The following is a 15603-nucleotide window of genomic DNA, read 5'->3' on the forward strand; positions in this document are numbered from 1 at the left end:
CAAACAGCTCATGCAGCTTAATATAAAAACAAACAACCCAATCAAAAAATGAGCAGAAGACCTAAATAGACATTTCTCCAAAGAAGACATACAGATGGCCAAGAGGCACATGAAAAGATGTTCAGCATTGATAATTTAAACAAATGCAAATCAAAACTGCAATGAGGGGCTTCCCTGGTGGCGCAGTGGTTGGTAGTCCGCCTGCCGATGCAGGAGATGTGGGTTCGTGACCCGGTTCGGGAAGATCCCACATGCCGCAGAGCAGCTGGGCCCGTGAGCCATGGCCTCTGGGCCTGCGCGTCCGGAGCCTGTGCTCCGCAACGGGAGAGGCCACAGCGGTGAGAGGCCCGCGTACCACAAAAAAAAAAAAAAAAAAAAAAAAAACTGCAATGAGAAATCACCCCACACCAGTCAGAATTGCTAGTGTCAAAAAACCCAGAAACAATAAATGCTGGAGAGCGCTGGAGAGAGGGAGCCCTGCTGGTGGGAATGTAAATTGGTATAGCCACTGTGGAGAACAGTATGGAGGTTCCATAAAAAACTAAAAATGGAGTTATCATATGATCCTGCAATCCCACTCCTGGGCATATATCTGGAGAAGAACATGGTCCAAAAGGATACATGCACCCCAGTGTTCATTGCAGCACTGTTTATAATAGCCAAGACATGGAAGCAACCTAAATGTCCATCAACAGATGAATGAATAAAGAAGATGTGACACATGTATACAATGGAATATTACTCAGCCGTTAAAAAGAATGAAATAATGCCATTTGCAGCAACATGGATGAACCTAGAGATTGTCATAATGAGTGAAGTAGGTCAGACAAAGACAAATATCGTATGATATCGCTTATATGTGGAATCTAAAAAAAATGATACAAATGAACTTATTTACAAAACAGAAACAGACTCTCAGAGTTAGAGAAGGAACTTATGGTTACCAGAGGGGGGTGGTGGGAGGGATAGTTAGGGAGTTTGGGATTGATTGATTGTTAAAATGGATAACCGGGCTTCCCTGGTGGTGCAGTAGTTAAGAATCTGCCTGCCAATGCAGACTGGGGACACGGGTTTGAGCCCTGGTCCAGGAAGATCCCACATGCAGCAAAGCAACTAAGCCCATGCACCACAACTACTGAGCCTATGTTCTAGAGCCCGCAAGCCACAACTACTGAAGCCCTCACGCCTAGAGCCCATGCTCCGCAACAAGAGAAGCCACTGCAACGTGAAGCCCGTGCACCGCAAAGAAGAGTAGCCCCCGCTTTCCACAACTAGAGAAAGCCTGTGCACAGTAACAAAGACTCAACTCAGCCAAATAAATTTTTAAAAAATAAATGGATAACCAACCGGGACCTACTGTACAGCACAGGGAACTCTGCTCAATATTATGTAACTACCTAAATGGGAAAAGAATTTTTTAGAAAGAATAGATACATGTATACGTATAACTGAATCACTTTGCTGTACACCTGGAACTAACACAACATTGTTAACAAACTATACTCCAATATAAAATAAAAAGTTAAAATAAAATAAAATTTATATGGAACCACAAAACTCCCTGAATTCCCAAAGCAATCCTGAGAAAAAAGAAGAAAGCTGGAGGCATAACACTTCCAGACTTCAGATAATCCTATACAGTAATCAAAACAGCATGGTATTGGCACAAAAACAGACATATGGACCAATGGAAGAGAATAGAGAGTCCAGAAATAAACCCACACACCTACAGTCAATTAATTTACAACAAAGGAGGCAAGAATATACATGAAGAAAAGACAGTCTCTTCAGCAGGTGGTTTTGGGAAAAATGGACAGCCACATATAAAACAATGACATTAGAACATTCCTTCACACCATATACAAAAACTCAAAGTGGTTTAAAGACCTAAATGTAAAACCTGAAACCATAAAACTCCTAGAAGAGAAGATTTGCAGAACACACTTAGATAAAATCATAACAATATTTTCTTGGATCATTCTCCTAAGGCAAAAGAAATAAAAGCAAAAAACACCCCAACTGGGACCTACTTAAACTTAAAAGCTTTCACACAACAAAAGAAACCATCAACAAAACAGAAAGACAAGCTACAGAATGGGAGAAAATATTTGCAAATGGTATGAAGAATAGGGGTAATAATCAAAATATGTAATCAGCACATACAGCTCAATATCAAAAAAAAAATCCAATTTAAAAATGGGCAGAAGACCCGAATAGACATTTTTCCAAAGAAGACATACAGGTGGCTAACTGGCACATGGAAAGATGTTCAGCATTGCTAGTCATTAGAGAAATACAAATCAAAATTATGAGATATTACCTCACATCTGTCAGAATATCATCAAAAAGTCTACAAGTAACAAACATTGACAAGGATGTGGAGAAAAGGGAACCCTCATACACTGTTGGTGGGAGTGTAAATTCGTGCAGCAAATGTGGAAAACAGTATGGAGCTTCCTCAAAAAACTAAAAATAGAACTATTATATGATCCAGCAATTCCACTGCTGGGTATATATCCAAAGAAAATGAAAACACAAATCAAAAAGATATATTAACCCCAATGTTTATAGCAGCATTATGTACAATTGCCAAGATATTGAAGCAATCTAAGTATCCATCAACAGATGAATGGATAAAGAAGATGCGGTATGTATATATACAATGGAATATTACTTAGCTGTAAAAAAGAATGAAATTCTGCCATTTGCAACAATGTGAATGGACCTAGAGAGTATTATGCTTAGTGAAAAAGTCAGACAAAGACAAATACTCTATGTTATCATAGAGTATCTAAAAGCTAAAACAAATGAATGTATATAATAAAACAGAAACAGTCCTACAGATATAGAGAACAAGCTAGTGGTTACCAGTGGAGAGTGGGAAAAGGGGAGGGACAAGATAGGAATAAGGGATTAAGAGATACAAACTACTATGAATAAAATAGATAAGCAACAAGGATATTGTACAGCACAGGGAAATATAGTCATTGTTTTGTAATAACATTAAATGGAGTATAATCTTTAAAAATAATGAAAATAATATAATATTGTAAATCAACTATACTTCAATAAAAAAGAGACAAATTGGAACATATTAGGCTATCAATTATAGATGTCAATTTTAATTTTTATTATAGTTATTTTGATATCAAATATCATTTTCATTATTTCCTTTATAATTTCTATTTGATTTTCATTGAGTTCTAGTGACAGTTTCATAATGGAGTATGTAAATTAATTTAAAATATACTCCTTTGCTTATTCTCTTTTAGGACTTTTGCATGGCTTGGAAACAGGAATCAGAATTTACAAAGAGAGATAGAGCTGCCAGAGTCATTCAGAAGGCCTGGAAAAGTTTCCTTGTGAGTTTATTTCGGTTTTTTGCAGCTTTATTGAGATGTAATTGATATAGTTCACCTGTTTAAAGTATACAATTCAGGGACTTCCTTGGTGGTCCAGTGGTTAAGACTTTGCCTTCCAATGCAGGGGGTGTGGGTTTGATCCCTGGTTGGGGAACTAAGATCCCACGTGCCTTGTGGCCAAAAAACCAAAACATGGAACAGAAGCAATATTGTAACAAATTCAATAAAGACTTTAAAAAATAATAAAGTATACAATTCAACAGCTTTTAGTATATTAAAGAGTTGTATACCACCCTTTGCTTTATAAGTAGACTTTTTTTAAGTTTTAAAAAATTAGCATTAATTAATTATCTTATTAACCTCACTAATATTTATTGAGTTTCTGATCTGGGCCAGGCACTTTGATAATGGCTACTATGAGCAAAAGTATCACTAATTGGCTTATTTGGCTTTCACCTCTAAACATTTTATATCTTGACTCTGGAATCAGGTTTGTGAGCAAGTGTTAGGGATACATTCACTCATTTAATATTTATTCAGTACCTACTCTTGAGGACGTAAAGTATATCTGGATTAATGTAGTAGTTTTTCACCATGCTCTAGTCTGAGTAGAATTAGTCTCCTTATCCAATAAGAAATATTCCAATTTGATTTACTGGGTTAGGTGAGAGCCAAGAGGTGAAATGACTTCTCTCTTTTCTCTAGGATAGCATCAACACTCTGTGTGTGAAGTGGTATGGCTCTCTTTCTAGCACACAAAAGTACCTTTATATCAGTTAATGATGTCTTGAAAAATAATTTCCATTATTTGCCTATGCTGGGGCACAACTATTGATTTCCAACACTAAAAAAAAAAGAATTTCCTTTAAAATCTACTATTCCTTTGTTGGTCTCTAACAGCATACTTGTCATCTAGGCTTAAGCTTTTCTGTCATTTGTAATTCTTCTCTCCCACATTCAAATCCAATCAGCCACATACCTTTGAACACCTGTTATGTTCCTGACACTGTGCTAGGCATTTTACAATACATCCTTGTGTTTAAGGAGCTTCAGTAGAGAAGCCATGTACATAAACAAATGTGTGTGTGTGTATTTTAACAAGATGGTAGACTGAACACACATTTTCACTTTCTATCCTTCTAGAACCCAACTGAAGTGACAATGTATAGAAAGTTAACCCATAACAGAGAGAAGGGAGTTCATGAGCAAATAGGAAATTTTATCTCATACCAAAAATAAATGGTAGTATCCTGTTGGACATATCTATGTAGAAGACTTGCCTATACATACCTTAAAGGGGCACTAATGAGATAGCTCGTTTGTCATTGGAACCCTAGAAAGGACGTCAATTAGGATTTAGCAATTTAAAAAGGCTAAAAGGAGAATGACTATAGACAATAGGGTTAATTGAAGGTCTGTACATGGAACAGCTGTGCCAGTTGTCTCCACTGTCACTTCAAGACCCAAAGCTATAGGCAGGTGGTTATTTATCATTAGTCAAAAATCTACTGGTAGATGGATATTTACCATTGTGCATATAAGAGAAACAAACCCAGAGTAGCCCACAGCTTTGGAAAGATGGCAGAGGTAGAGCCAATAAAAAAGATCCCTTTGGTTCCAGAAAATCTCCTGAAAAAGAGGAAGGCTTATCAGACCCTCGAAGCCACCCAGGCAAAGCAGGTGCTTTTGCAAAGGAAGGAGCAGAGGAAAGGAGAAAAACTCAAGTTTAAGCAACTAGAATGGTTCCTACATGAGTCCTGGTGGCAACTACGTGACAGGGTGCGACTCAGACAAGAAGTGAAACCTCGTGGCTTGGAAGTGCCAGATAAACACTCCTTAGTCTTTGTTGTACACATCCAAATGATTAATGGGGTGAGTTTACTGGTGCAGAGGACCATTGCAAGACTTGGCCTGAATAAGATTTTCAGTGATGTCTTTATGAAAGTAACCCCTTAAACCATAAAAGCACTTCATATAGTGGAAACTTATGTGACCTGGGGATTTGCAAATCTGAAGTCTGTTCAGGAACTCATCTTTAAATGTGGACAAGCCAAGGTGAAGAATAAAATCGTCACACTGACAGACAACACAGTGATTGGGGAGCACCTGGGGAAGTTTGGTGTCGTTTGCTTGGAAGACCTCATTCATGGAGTTGCCTTCCCAGGGAAGGATTTTCAGGTGATCTCAGGGTTCTTGTGCCCTTTGCAACTCTAAGTAGCCTATTGTGCTACCAAGAATAGAGGGGGCTTCCTCAAGGAAGTGGGCTCACCTGGTTATCAAGGTGAATGCATCAATCGACTCATCTGGCAGCTGAACTAAACCCAGAATATCTGAAAGCACAGTGCATTGGAAGCATGTGTTTTTGTTTTATGGAATTGTTACCCATTATTTTCAAGGAAGATTATTTTCTGCTTTATCTTCAGAAACTGGAGGTAAAAGGTCAGGAAAAAAGATGATGATGTTCACAGCAGGCAGTTTTCATCCCACCTCAGTTCCAAGGAAAATTTCCTGTGTGTCTTCTGTGATGACCACCATCCACCACTGAAACCAGCAAAGATTCACTCCATGGAGAAAGGAGTCCTGTTTTATCACATCTTCTATCCTGGGGTTTAATGTTGGTGAATGAATACCCAAGCATGAATACAGGACAGCAGTGAACCGAGCCCAGGGCCTTGTTTTGGAAAGAACTTGAAATACAATTGGAAAGAAGCACACAAAAATAATGCTCTCTGCTGTGAGTCCATGTTCTAACTTCAGTGACAGCTTGGCAAGCTCTCAGACGTGGCTGTCCCTAGGTGTATCTGGTAACTTCCTTATCCTTGCCTGCAATTGGCTTAGTTCTTTTCTCTAGCTCAGAATTTTAACCTACTCTTGGATCTGTGAGACAGATGGACCCTTTCCCCAGCCAAATGGAGTGTTTCCTGTTAAGAACATGGTGGTAGATTGCTGAGCCCCTGTGCCATTTATGACTCAGGGAAATGCCCACCATTTATTTCTGCTGGGCTTCAAGATGGAATTTTCTGGTTTCCCTGATGATTAGTCCTCTTCTTAAAACCCAAATCAGAAGCTGAAAAAGAATGGATATATGTATAACTGATCCACTTTGCTGTACACCTGAAACTAACACAACATTGTAAATCAACTATAACACAACATAAGTAAAAATTAAAAAAAAAAACAAGGGACTTCCCTGGCAGCCCAGTGGTTAAGACTCTGCGCTTCCAATGCAGGGGGTGCAGGTTCAATCCCTGGTCAGAGAAATAAGATCTCATATGCTGTGCAGTAGCACAGCATCCCCCCCACCAAAAAGAAACAAACCCTGAAGGATTATCTCTTTAAAAAATTTACGTGAACCATCTGGGAAAGCTAGTTCTAGCATGGATTTGGTACTCCACAGTAAAACCCTCTTAATTTTAGTATTTGAGAGATGCCTTGTGTTATTGCTGGCTACCTGACCATACTTCCTCTAAGAAAGTCTGTTCATTAACCCACTTCACAAAGGCCCAAGGCAATCTTCCCATTCATGAGTGTGAACAGTGGAAAACCAGAGACTTACACAAAAGCACAGGATACTTACACTAGCTCCCTAGAAAAATTGACACAGACCTTCATTTGTCACTACTAATGGACAATCACCTGACATTTAAGGAAAACCAATGATGTAGAAACAGAAAGAAAAGAAAAAGAAATAACAGAATCTGAAGGAAATAAAAATGGTAATCAATTTAGCTTAGATCATTATGTTGAATGGCTCTAGGAAGGTTGTATCTGGAGACTAAATAGTACACCACGCAATAGAAGGTATGACTGAGAAGCTGGATTTAAAAAGACATTAGAGGGAGGTGGAGTCAAGATGGTGGTGTGGGAAGATGTGGAGTTAACATCTCCCCACAACTGGGGTGACTGCCAGCTACTGGTGGGAGACTCTGACACCCAAGGAGATGGGAGGAACCCCAAAGTGAACCAGTAGGACATAGGGGGACTGAAGGGGTGAGGAGAAGTGGAGTCCAGACGGGATCAGCACCCCAGAAGCTGGGAAGATCAGGAGAGGCAGGCAGGAGGGACTCTCTGAGAAGAGCAGGAGAGGACCAGAGAGCGATTGCCTGGCCCACTCAAGCCCAGGAAGCCTGCTGGGCTCCCAGGTGAGGTCCCCTGCCGTGCCTGGACCCCTTCTGTTCCTTGAACCTAAGCCCCACTCCCCACAGCCCCCAGGGCCTTTTCCAGTCCTGTAGGTCCTGAACATTGGCCCCACCCACCACCCAAAACTTGCACTTGCTTAAGCCCCCTGCTCCACAGCCAAGGCCTTCGCCCCCTCTCCCTTTTCCCTCCTCTTTTTTATTATTGTGGTACTAATGTACCTTCTGGTTTCTGATTCATCTATATTTTTATTTTTATATTCTTCCTAACATATCTGTTAGTTTCCTAGTCTAATTTTATTTTTTACCTTGTTGTTGCTTTTTTTTTTTTTTTTTTTTGCCACCCCAGGTGGCTTGCAGGATCTTGGTTCATGAGCCTGGAGCTGGGCCAAATCTCCTATGGTGGGAGTTCCAAGTCTGAACCACTGGACTAACAGAGAACCTCAGACTCCAGAGAATATTCACTGGAGTGAGGTCTCACAGAGCTCCTCATCTCAGCACCAAGACCCAGCTCTACACAATAGCCTACAAACTCCAGTGTTGGAAACCTCAGCCAAACAACTAGTAAGACAGGAATGCAATCCCACTCATTTAAAAAAAAAAAAAGAGAGAGAGAGATGGCAAAAAAATATGTCACAGATGAAGGAGCAAGGTAAAAACCTACAAGACCAAATAAATGAAGAGGAAATAGGCAATCTACCTGAAAAAGAATTCAGTGTAATGATAGTAAAGATGATCCAGAATCTCAGAAATAGAATGGAGGCACAGATTGAGAAAATACAAGAAATGTTTAACAAAGATCTACAAGAACTAAAGAACAAACAAACAGAGATGAACAACACAATAACTGAACTGAAAAATACACTAGAAAGATCAATAACAGAATAACGGAGGCAGAAAAATGAATAAGTGAGCTGGAAGACAAAATAGTGGAAATAACTGCCAAGGAACAGAATAAAGAAAAAAGAATGAAAAGAATTGAAGACAGTCTCAGAGACCTCTGGGACAACAATAAACACACCAACATTCGAATTATAGGGGTCCCAGAAGAAGAAGAGAAAAAGAAAGGGTCTGAGAAAATATTTGAAGAGATTATAGTTGAAAACTACCCTAACATGGGAAGGAAATAGTCACCCAAGTCCAGGAAGCACAGACAGTCCCATACAAGATAAATCCTAGGAAAAACACACCAAGGCACATGTTAATCAAACTAAGAAAAAATAAATTCAAAGAAAATATATTAAAATCAGCAAGGGAAAAACAAAAAATAAAATACAAAAGAATCCCCATAAGGTTATCAGCTGATTTTTCAGTGGAAACTCTGCAGGCCAGAGAGAGTGGCAGGATATACTTAAAGTGATGAAAGAGAAAAACCTACAACCAGGATTACTCTACCCAGCAGGATCTCATTCAGATTCAATGGAGAAGTCAAAAGCTTTTCAGACAAGCAAAAGCTAAGAGAATTCAGCACCACCAAATAACTTTACAACAAATGCTAAAGGAACTTCTCTAAGTGGGAAATGCAAGAGAAGAAAAAGACCCACAAAAACAAACCCAAAACAATTAAGAAAATGGTAATAGGAACACACATATCGATAATAACCTTGAATGTAAATGGATTAAATGCTCCAACCAAAAGACACAGACTGGCTGAATGGATACAAGAGCAAGATCCACATATATGCTGTCTACAAGAGACCCACTTCAGACCTAGGGACACATACAGCCTGAAAGTGAAGGAATGGAAAAAGATATTCCATGCAAATGGAAATCCAAAGAAAGCTGGAGTAGCAACACTCATATCAGATAAAATAGACTTTAAAATAAAGACTGTTACAAGAGATAAGGAGAGACAGTACATAATGATCAAAGGATCAATCCAAGTAGAAGCTATAACAATTATAAATGTTTATGCACCCAACATAGGAGCACCTCAATACATAAGGCAAATGCTAACAACCATGAAAGGAGAAATTGACAGTAGAAAATCCTAAAGTTGTCACCAGAAAACTACTAGAACTAATCACTGAATTTGGTAAGCTTGCAGGATACAAAATTAATGCACAGAAATCTCTGGCATTCCTATACACCAACAACGAAAAATCAGAAAGAGAAATTAAGGAAACACTCCCATTTACCATTGCAACAAAAAGAATAAAATACTTAGGAATAAACCTGCCTAAGGAGGCAAAAGACTTATACTCAGAAAACTATAAAACACTGATGAAAGAAATCAAAGATGACATAAACAGATGGAGAAATATACCATGTACTTGGATTGGAAGAATCAATATTGTGAAAATGACTATGCTACCCAAAGCAATCTACAGATTCAATGAAATCCCTATCAAACTACCAACAGCATTCTTCACAAAATTAGAACAAAAAATTTTAAAATTCGTATGGAAACACAAAAGACCCCGCAAAACCAAACAATCTTGAGAAAGCAAAACGGAGCTGGAGGAATCAGGCTCCCTGACTTCAAACTATACCACAGAGCTACAGTAATCAAAACAGTATGGTAATGGCACAAAAACAGAAATATAGATCAACAGTACAGAATAGAATGCCCAAAGATAAATCCATGCACATATGGGCACCTAATCTATGACAAAGGAGGCAAGAACATACAATGGAGAAAAGACAGCTTCTTCAATAAGTGGTGCCAGGAAAACTGGAGAGCTACATGTAAAAGAATGAAATTAGAACACTGCCTAACACCATACACAAAAATAAACTCCAAATGGATTAAAGGCTTAAATGTAAGACCAGACACTATAACACTCTTAGAGGAAAACATAGGAAAAACACTCTTTGACATAAACTACAGCAAGATCTTTTTTGACCCACCTCCTAGAGTAATGGAAATAAAAACAAAAATAAACAAATGGAACCTATGAAACTTAAAAGCTTTTGCACAGCAAAGGAAACCATAAACAAGATGAAAATACAGCCCTCAGAATGGGAGAAAATATTTGCAAATGAAGCAACTGACAAAGGATTAATCTCCAAAATATACAAACAGCTCATGGAACTCAATATCTAAAAAACAAACAATCCAGGGTAAAAATGGACAGAAGACCTAAATATACATTTCACCAAGGAAGACATACAGATGGCCAAGAGTCACATGAAAAGATGCTCCACATCACTAATTATTAGAGAAATGCAAACCAAAACTACAATGAGGTATCACCTCACACCAGTCAGAATGGCCATTATCAAAAAATCTAGAAACAATAAGTGCTGGAAAGGGTGTGGTGAAAAGGGAACCCTCCTGCACTGTTGGTGGGAATGTAAATTGATACAACCACTATGGAAAACAGTATGGAGGTTCCTTAAAAAACTAAAAATAGAATTACCATATGACCCAGCAATCCCACTACTGGGCATATACCCAGAGAAAACCATAATTCAAAAAGAGACATGTGGACTTCCCTGGTGGCACAGTGGTTGAGAGTCCACCTGCCGATGCAGGGGACACCGGTTCGTGCCCCGGTCCTGGAAGATCCTTTATGTCATGGAGCGGCTGGGCCCGTGAGCCATGGCCGCTGGTCCTGTGCGTCCGGAGCCTGTGCTCCGCAACAGGAGAGGCCACAACAGTGAGAGGCCCGCGTACCGCAGGGAAAAAAAAGAGACATGTACCACAATGTTCATTGCAGCACTATTTACAATAGCCAGGACATGGAACCAACCTAAATGTCCATCAACAGATGAATGGATAAAGAAGATGTGACCCATATATACAATGGAATATTATTCAGCCATAAAAAGAAATGAAATTGAGTTATTTGTAGTGAGGTGGATGGACCTAGTGTCTGTTATACAGAGTGAAGTTAGTCAGAAAGAGAAAAACAAATACCATATGCTAACGCATATGTATGGAATCTAAAAAAAAAAAAAAATGGTACTCATGAACCTAGTTGCAGGGCAGGAATAAAGAGGTAGACATAGAAAATGGGTTTGAGGACATGGGGTGGGAGGGCAAAGCTGGGGCGAAGTGAGGGTAGCATCCACATATACACACTACCAAATGTAAAATAGTTGGCTCATGGGAAGCAGCAGCATAGCACAGGGAGATCGGCTTGGTGCTTTGCGATGACCTAGAGGGGTGGGATAGGGAGGATGGGAGGGAAGCTCAAGAGGGAGTGGATATGGGGACATGTGTATGCATGTGGCTGATTCGCTTTGTTGTGCAACAGAAACTAACACAGTGTTGTGAAACAATTATACACCAATAAAGATCTTTAAAAATTTTTTTTTAATCTGGCAAAATGTCTGAACTTTATGGGTTGATATTCCCTTTTGTTCTTTGTTGGTATTCCATTTAAATATTGTAAAACTTTGAAATAATGCTACCTTTATCACCACAAACACTACCAATATAAAATTGGTAGAAATATAAGGGAAAGAGGAGATAAATCAATTAAAATAACTATTACAATTAAAAAATCAAGAGAAAAGTTTGTGTAGAGACTACATTCCTTGTTGCTGCAGCTGATCCCACCTACCGCTCACTATGTTCACTGATGTTCAGCCAGCATCTCAATTGGCCAGAGTACTTTGCCAGGTAGAATAACACAAAACTTACTTTATGGAAGATCATGTTAAATAACTAGAATCCAGCAGAGTCCAGATGTAAGATAAAAAGTGTGTCATACAGAATACTTACCCAATGATGATAGAGCATTGCTCCCAAACCCTGAATGTTTCTTCTGTGATTCATACAGTAGTATAGGTTTCACAGATCATCATGAACCACCATCACAATTCCATTTGTCATTGTTTTTACTCAGCCCTAAAGGGCCAACTAATGTTATCACTTGCACTGAAGCCCTGGACCATCCAGAGAGACTTCTCTTTCTTAGGTTTCACTCAAAACTAACAGATTTTCGGGCTTCCCTGGTGGCGCAGTGGTTGAGAGTCTGGCTGCCGATGCAGGGCACACGGGTTCGTGCCCTGGTCCGGGAAGATCCCACATGCCGCGGAGCGGCTGGGCCCGTGAGCCATGGCCGCTGAGCCTGCGCGTCCGGAGCCTGTGCTCCGCAACAGGAGAGGACACAACAGTGAGAGGCCCGCGTACCTCAAAAAAAAAAAAAAAAGAAAGAAAAACTAGCAGATTTTCAAGACCCTTGTAAATTGTCAGGCAGCACACCAAACTCTAAGGACCCTCAAACTTTGCACAGAAGTGGTAGATGTTTTTTGAAATTTTTTGTTGAAGTGTAGTTGATTTACGATGTTGTGTTGGTTTTTCAGTTATATAAATATATCCTTTTCCATTATAGTTTATTACAAGATATTGAGCATAGTTCCCTATGCTATACAGTAGGTCCTTGTTGGTTATCTATTTTATCTAGAGTAGTGTGTGTATCAGTTAATCCCAAGCTCTTAATTTATCCCTCCCCCCACTTCCCCTTTGGTAATCATAAGTTTGTTTTCTATGTCTTTGAGTCTGTTTTTGTTTGATAACTACATTCATTTGTATCTTTTTTTTTTTAGATTCCACAAAAAAATAGATAAAATAAAAAATAAAAAGAGGTTAGAAACTCCGAAAAACAACTAACCATGAAAGTCATGGTTCAAATATAAGGCAAATTAATATATTTCTAACCTCTATGTAAAGAGAATAATTTGATTTTTTTTTAATATCTTTATTGGAGTATAATTGCTTTACAATGTTGTTAGTTTCTGCTGTATAGCAAAGTGATTCAGCTATACGTATACATATATCCCCATATCCCCTCCCTCTTGCATATCCTTCCCACCCTCCCTATCCCACCCCCCCATCCCACCCCTCTAGGTGGTCACAAAGCATGGAGCTGATCTCCCTGTGCTATGTGGTTACTTCCCACTAGCTAGCTATTTTACATTTGGTAGTGTATATATGTCAATGCCACTCTCACTTCGTCCCAGCTTACCCTTCCCCCTCCCCATGTCCTCAAGTCCATTCTCTAAGTCTGCATCTTTATTCCTGTCCTGCCCCTAAGTTCATCGGAACCTTTTTTTTTTTTAGATTCCATATATATGTGTTAGCATACGGTATTTGTTTTTCTCTTTCTGACTTACTTCACTCAGTACATTTGATCTTGATTCTAGATACATTCTACTTCAAGTGGCCCAGAGGGTGACTTCTAAATAAAGATGCATAGTTTTAGCATATTATGTGGCCCTGTAATTGAATAATTTGCATAGTCGTAGTAATGTGAATGCAGTTTTTTCTGTAATTTAAGATATTTTTATCAAAGTACTTTGTGTACTTCTTTAAAATAATGTAAAAGAACTTACACTAAAAAGCAAGTCTTTACCCCATCTCACTACCTTCCACCTTCATACTCTAAAAGCAACCACTTTTATCTAACTTTTTGTTTTAGATCTTCTAGTCACTAGTTCCATGCTTCTAAATAATATGCTTATTATATTTTACTTATCAACTTTAGAAGTGATCTGTTGACTTTCTGCAAAGATGATTAAGAATTTACCTTACTTATCCTCCAAAACCCTGCTTATCTCCCCCCTCAGTATCATGTCATTGTTTTAATTCCTCTGTTTCTTACCTTGCTGCTTTAAAGACTTTTGTTTCTTGTTCCATCATGCTAACAAAGGATCACTTGACTCCTTATTATATATGATGAGGATATAAATATCCCTATCCTTTTCTTCACATATCTTGCAGTATTCAAATCCCCAAGTTCCATCACCTCTCCCTTGTCAATATTCACTTGGAGGAGTTTTTCAAATATCCTGAATACAAATCCTTTATTGCAATATAAAATATCATCTTCCAGGGTACCTCACTTCCCTCTTAAAGGTGTTTTTGATAAGTCTTTAATTTTAATAAGATCCAGTTTATCATTTGTTCTTTACAGTTAGTGCTGTCTGTGTCCATTTAAGAAGTGTTTATGTAGAAGGTACTGTCATCAAGATGGTGTCAAAAGTCCAGGTCCCCCAGTGTTCCAGGACGTTTCCTGGGAGGTGCACTCAGGTCTTGCCTCATGGGGATCACTGGGGGAATCTGCAGGGCTCGACCACTGGGGATTTGATAGAGACAGAGAAAAGAGGGGCATGGCTGACAGCAACCTGTGCTCAGATCTTGGCAGTTTGCATTACCGCTTACAGCAATACCTGAGCAGAGATCTCAGCCAGGCTCTGCCCATCTGCAGAGCTGAGCCAGTGGCCCCATCTGGCCAGGGAGCTCAGTTGGCAGTTCTACCTGATATGGGTCCCAAACCAACAGGTTTTACTGACTACAGAAACTGTTTTATGGCCCCACTTAGGCAAGGAAGCAAATTCGCAGCCCCACCCGATTTATGAGCATAGTCTTCAGTTCTGCCCAACCAGGAAGCCTAGCCAGTCACGAAGCCCAGAAACAGATCCAAGCCTATGGCTTTGCCTAATTACTGAGTACAAACTGTAGCCAGGGACTTCCCTGGTTGTGCAGAGGTTTTGCCTCTGCTAAACCCAAATTCCCATTCCTTTCCTCCCCTACCCCACCTCCCCCTTGGCAACCACAAGTCTGTTCTCTATATAGGTGAGTCTGTTTCTGTTTTGTAGATATGTTGATTTATATTGAATTTTAGATTCCACATATAAGTGATATCATATGGTATTGGTCTTTCTCTTTCTGACTTATTTTGCTTAGTTTGATAATCTCTAGATCCATCCATGTTGCTGCAAATGGCATGAATTCATTGTTTTTGATAGCTGAGTATCTTTCAGATTTTCCACATAATCATGTCATCTTTGCATGATGACTTTCATTTTTCCTTTGCAAACTTTATACTTGTTATTTCTTGTTCTTGCTTTTTTGCACTGACTAGACCCTCCAGCACAATACTCAAAAGAATTATGGACATTCTTTTCTTTTTCCTGAACACAGAGAGAAGGCATATAATATTCCACTGTAAGCTGTTATCTGTATTTTTTTGTAGAAACTCATTATCTGTTTAAGGAAGTTAACTTAATTCCTCATTTGCTAAGATTTTTATTCGTGTTTTTATGAAAACTCTGGGTATTGAATTTGATCAAATGTTTTTGCTGCTCCTAAATGGTCATATGGTCTCCTTCATTCTCTTTACGTGGTAAATTACATTCATTGACATTCAAAT

At 39.0% G+C, this 15603-nt stretch overlaps 1 protein-coding gene and 1 pseudogene across 1 annotated transcript in view; both read left to right on the top strand.

Annotated features, from left to right (window-relative positions):
• Positions 1–3280: 3280 nt before the first annotated feature.
• Positions 3281–15603, top strand: part of CUNH11orf65 (chromosome unknown C11orf65 homolog) — an 87397-nt gene continuing 75074 nt past the window's right edge. The window contains 1 exon segment of the mRNA XM_027082392.1: positions 3281–3362. Coding sequence (XP_026938193.1) covers positions 3282–3362 — 81 coding nt within the window. The 5' untranslated portion in view covers position 3281.
• On the top strand, positions 4920–6481 carry LOC113607192 (60S ribosomal protein L7-like 1; annotated as a pseudogene).

The sequence above is a fragment of the Aethalodelphis obliquidens genome, unplaced genomic scaffold (assembly GCF_003676395.1).
Source record: "Aethalodelphis obliquidens isolate GAN/ISIS:26980383/991018 unplaced genomic scaffold, ASM367639v1 scaffold46, whole genome shotgun sequence".
In the NCBI taxonomy this organism is placed as follows: domain Eukaryota; kingdom Metazoa; phylum Chordata; class Mammalia; order Artiodactyla; family Delphinidae; genus Aethalodelphis; species Aethalodelphis obliquidens.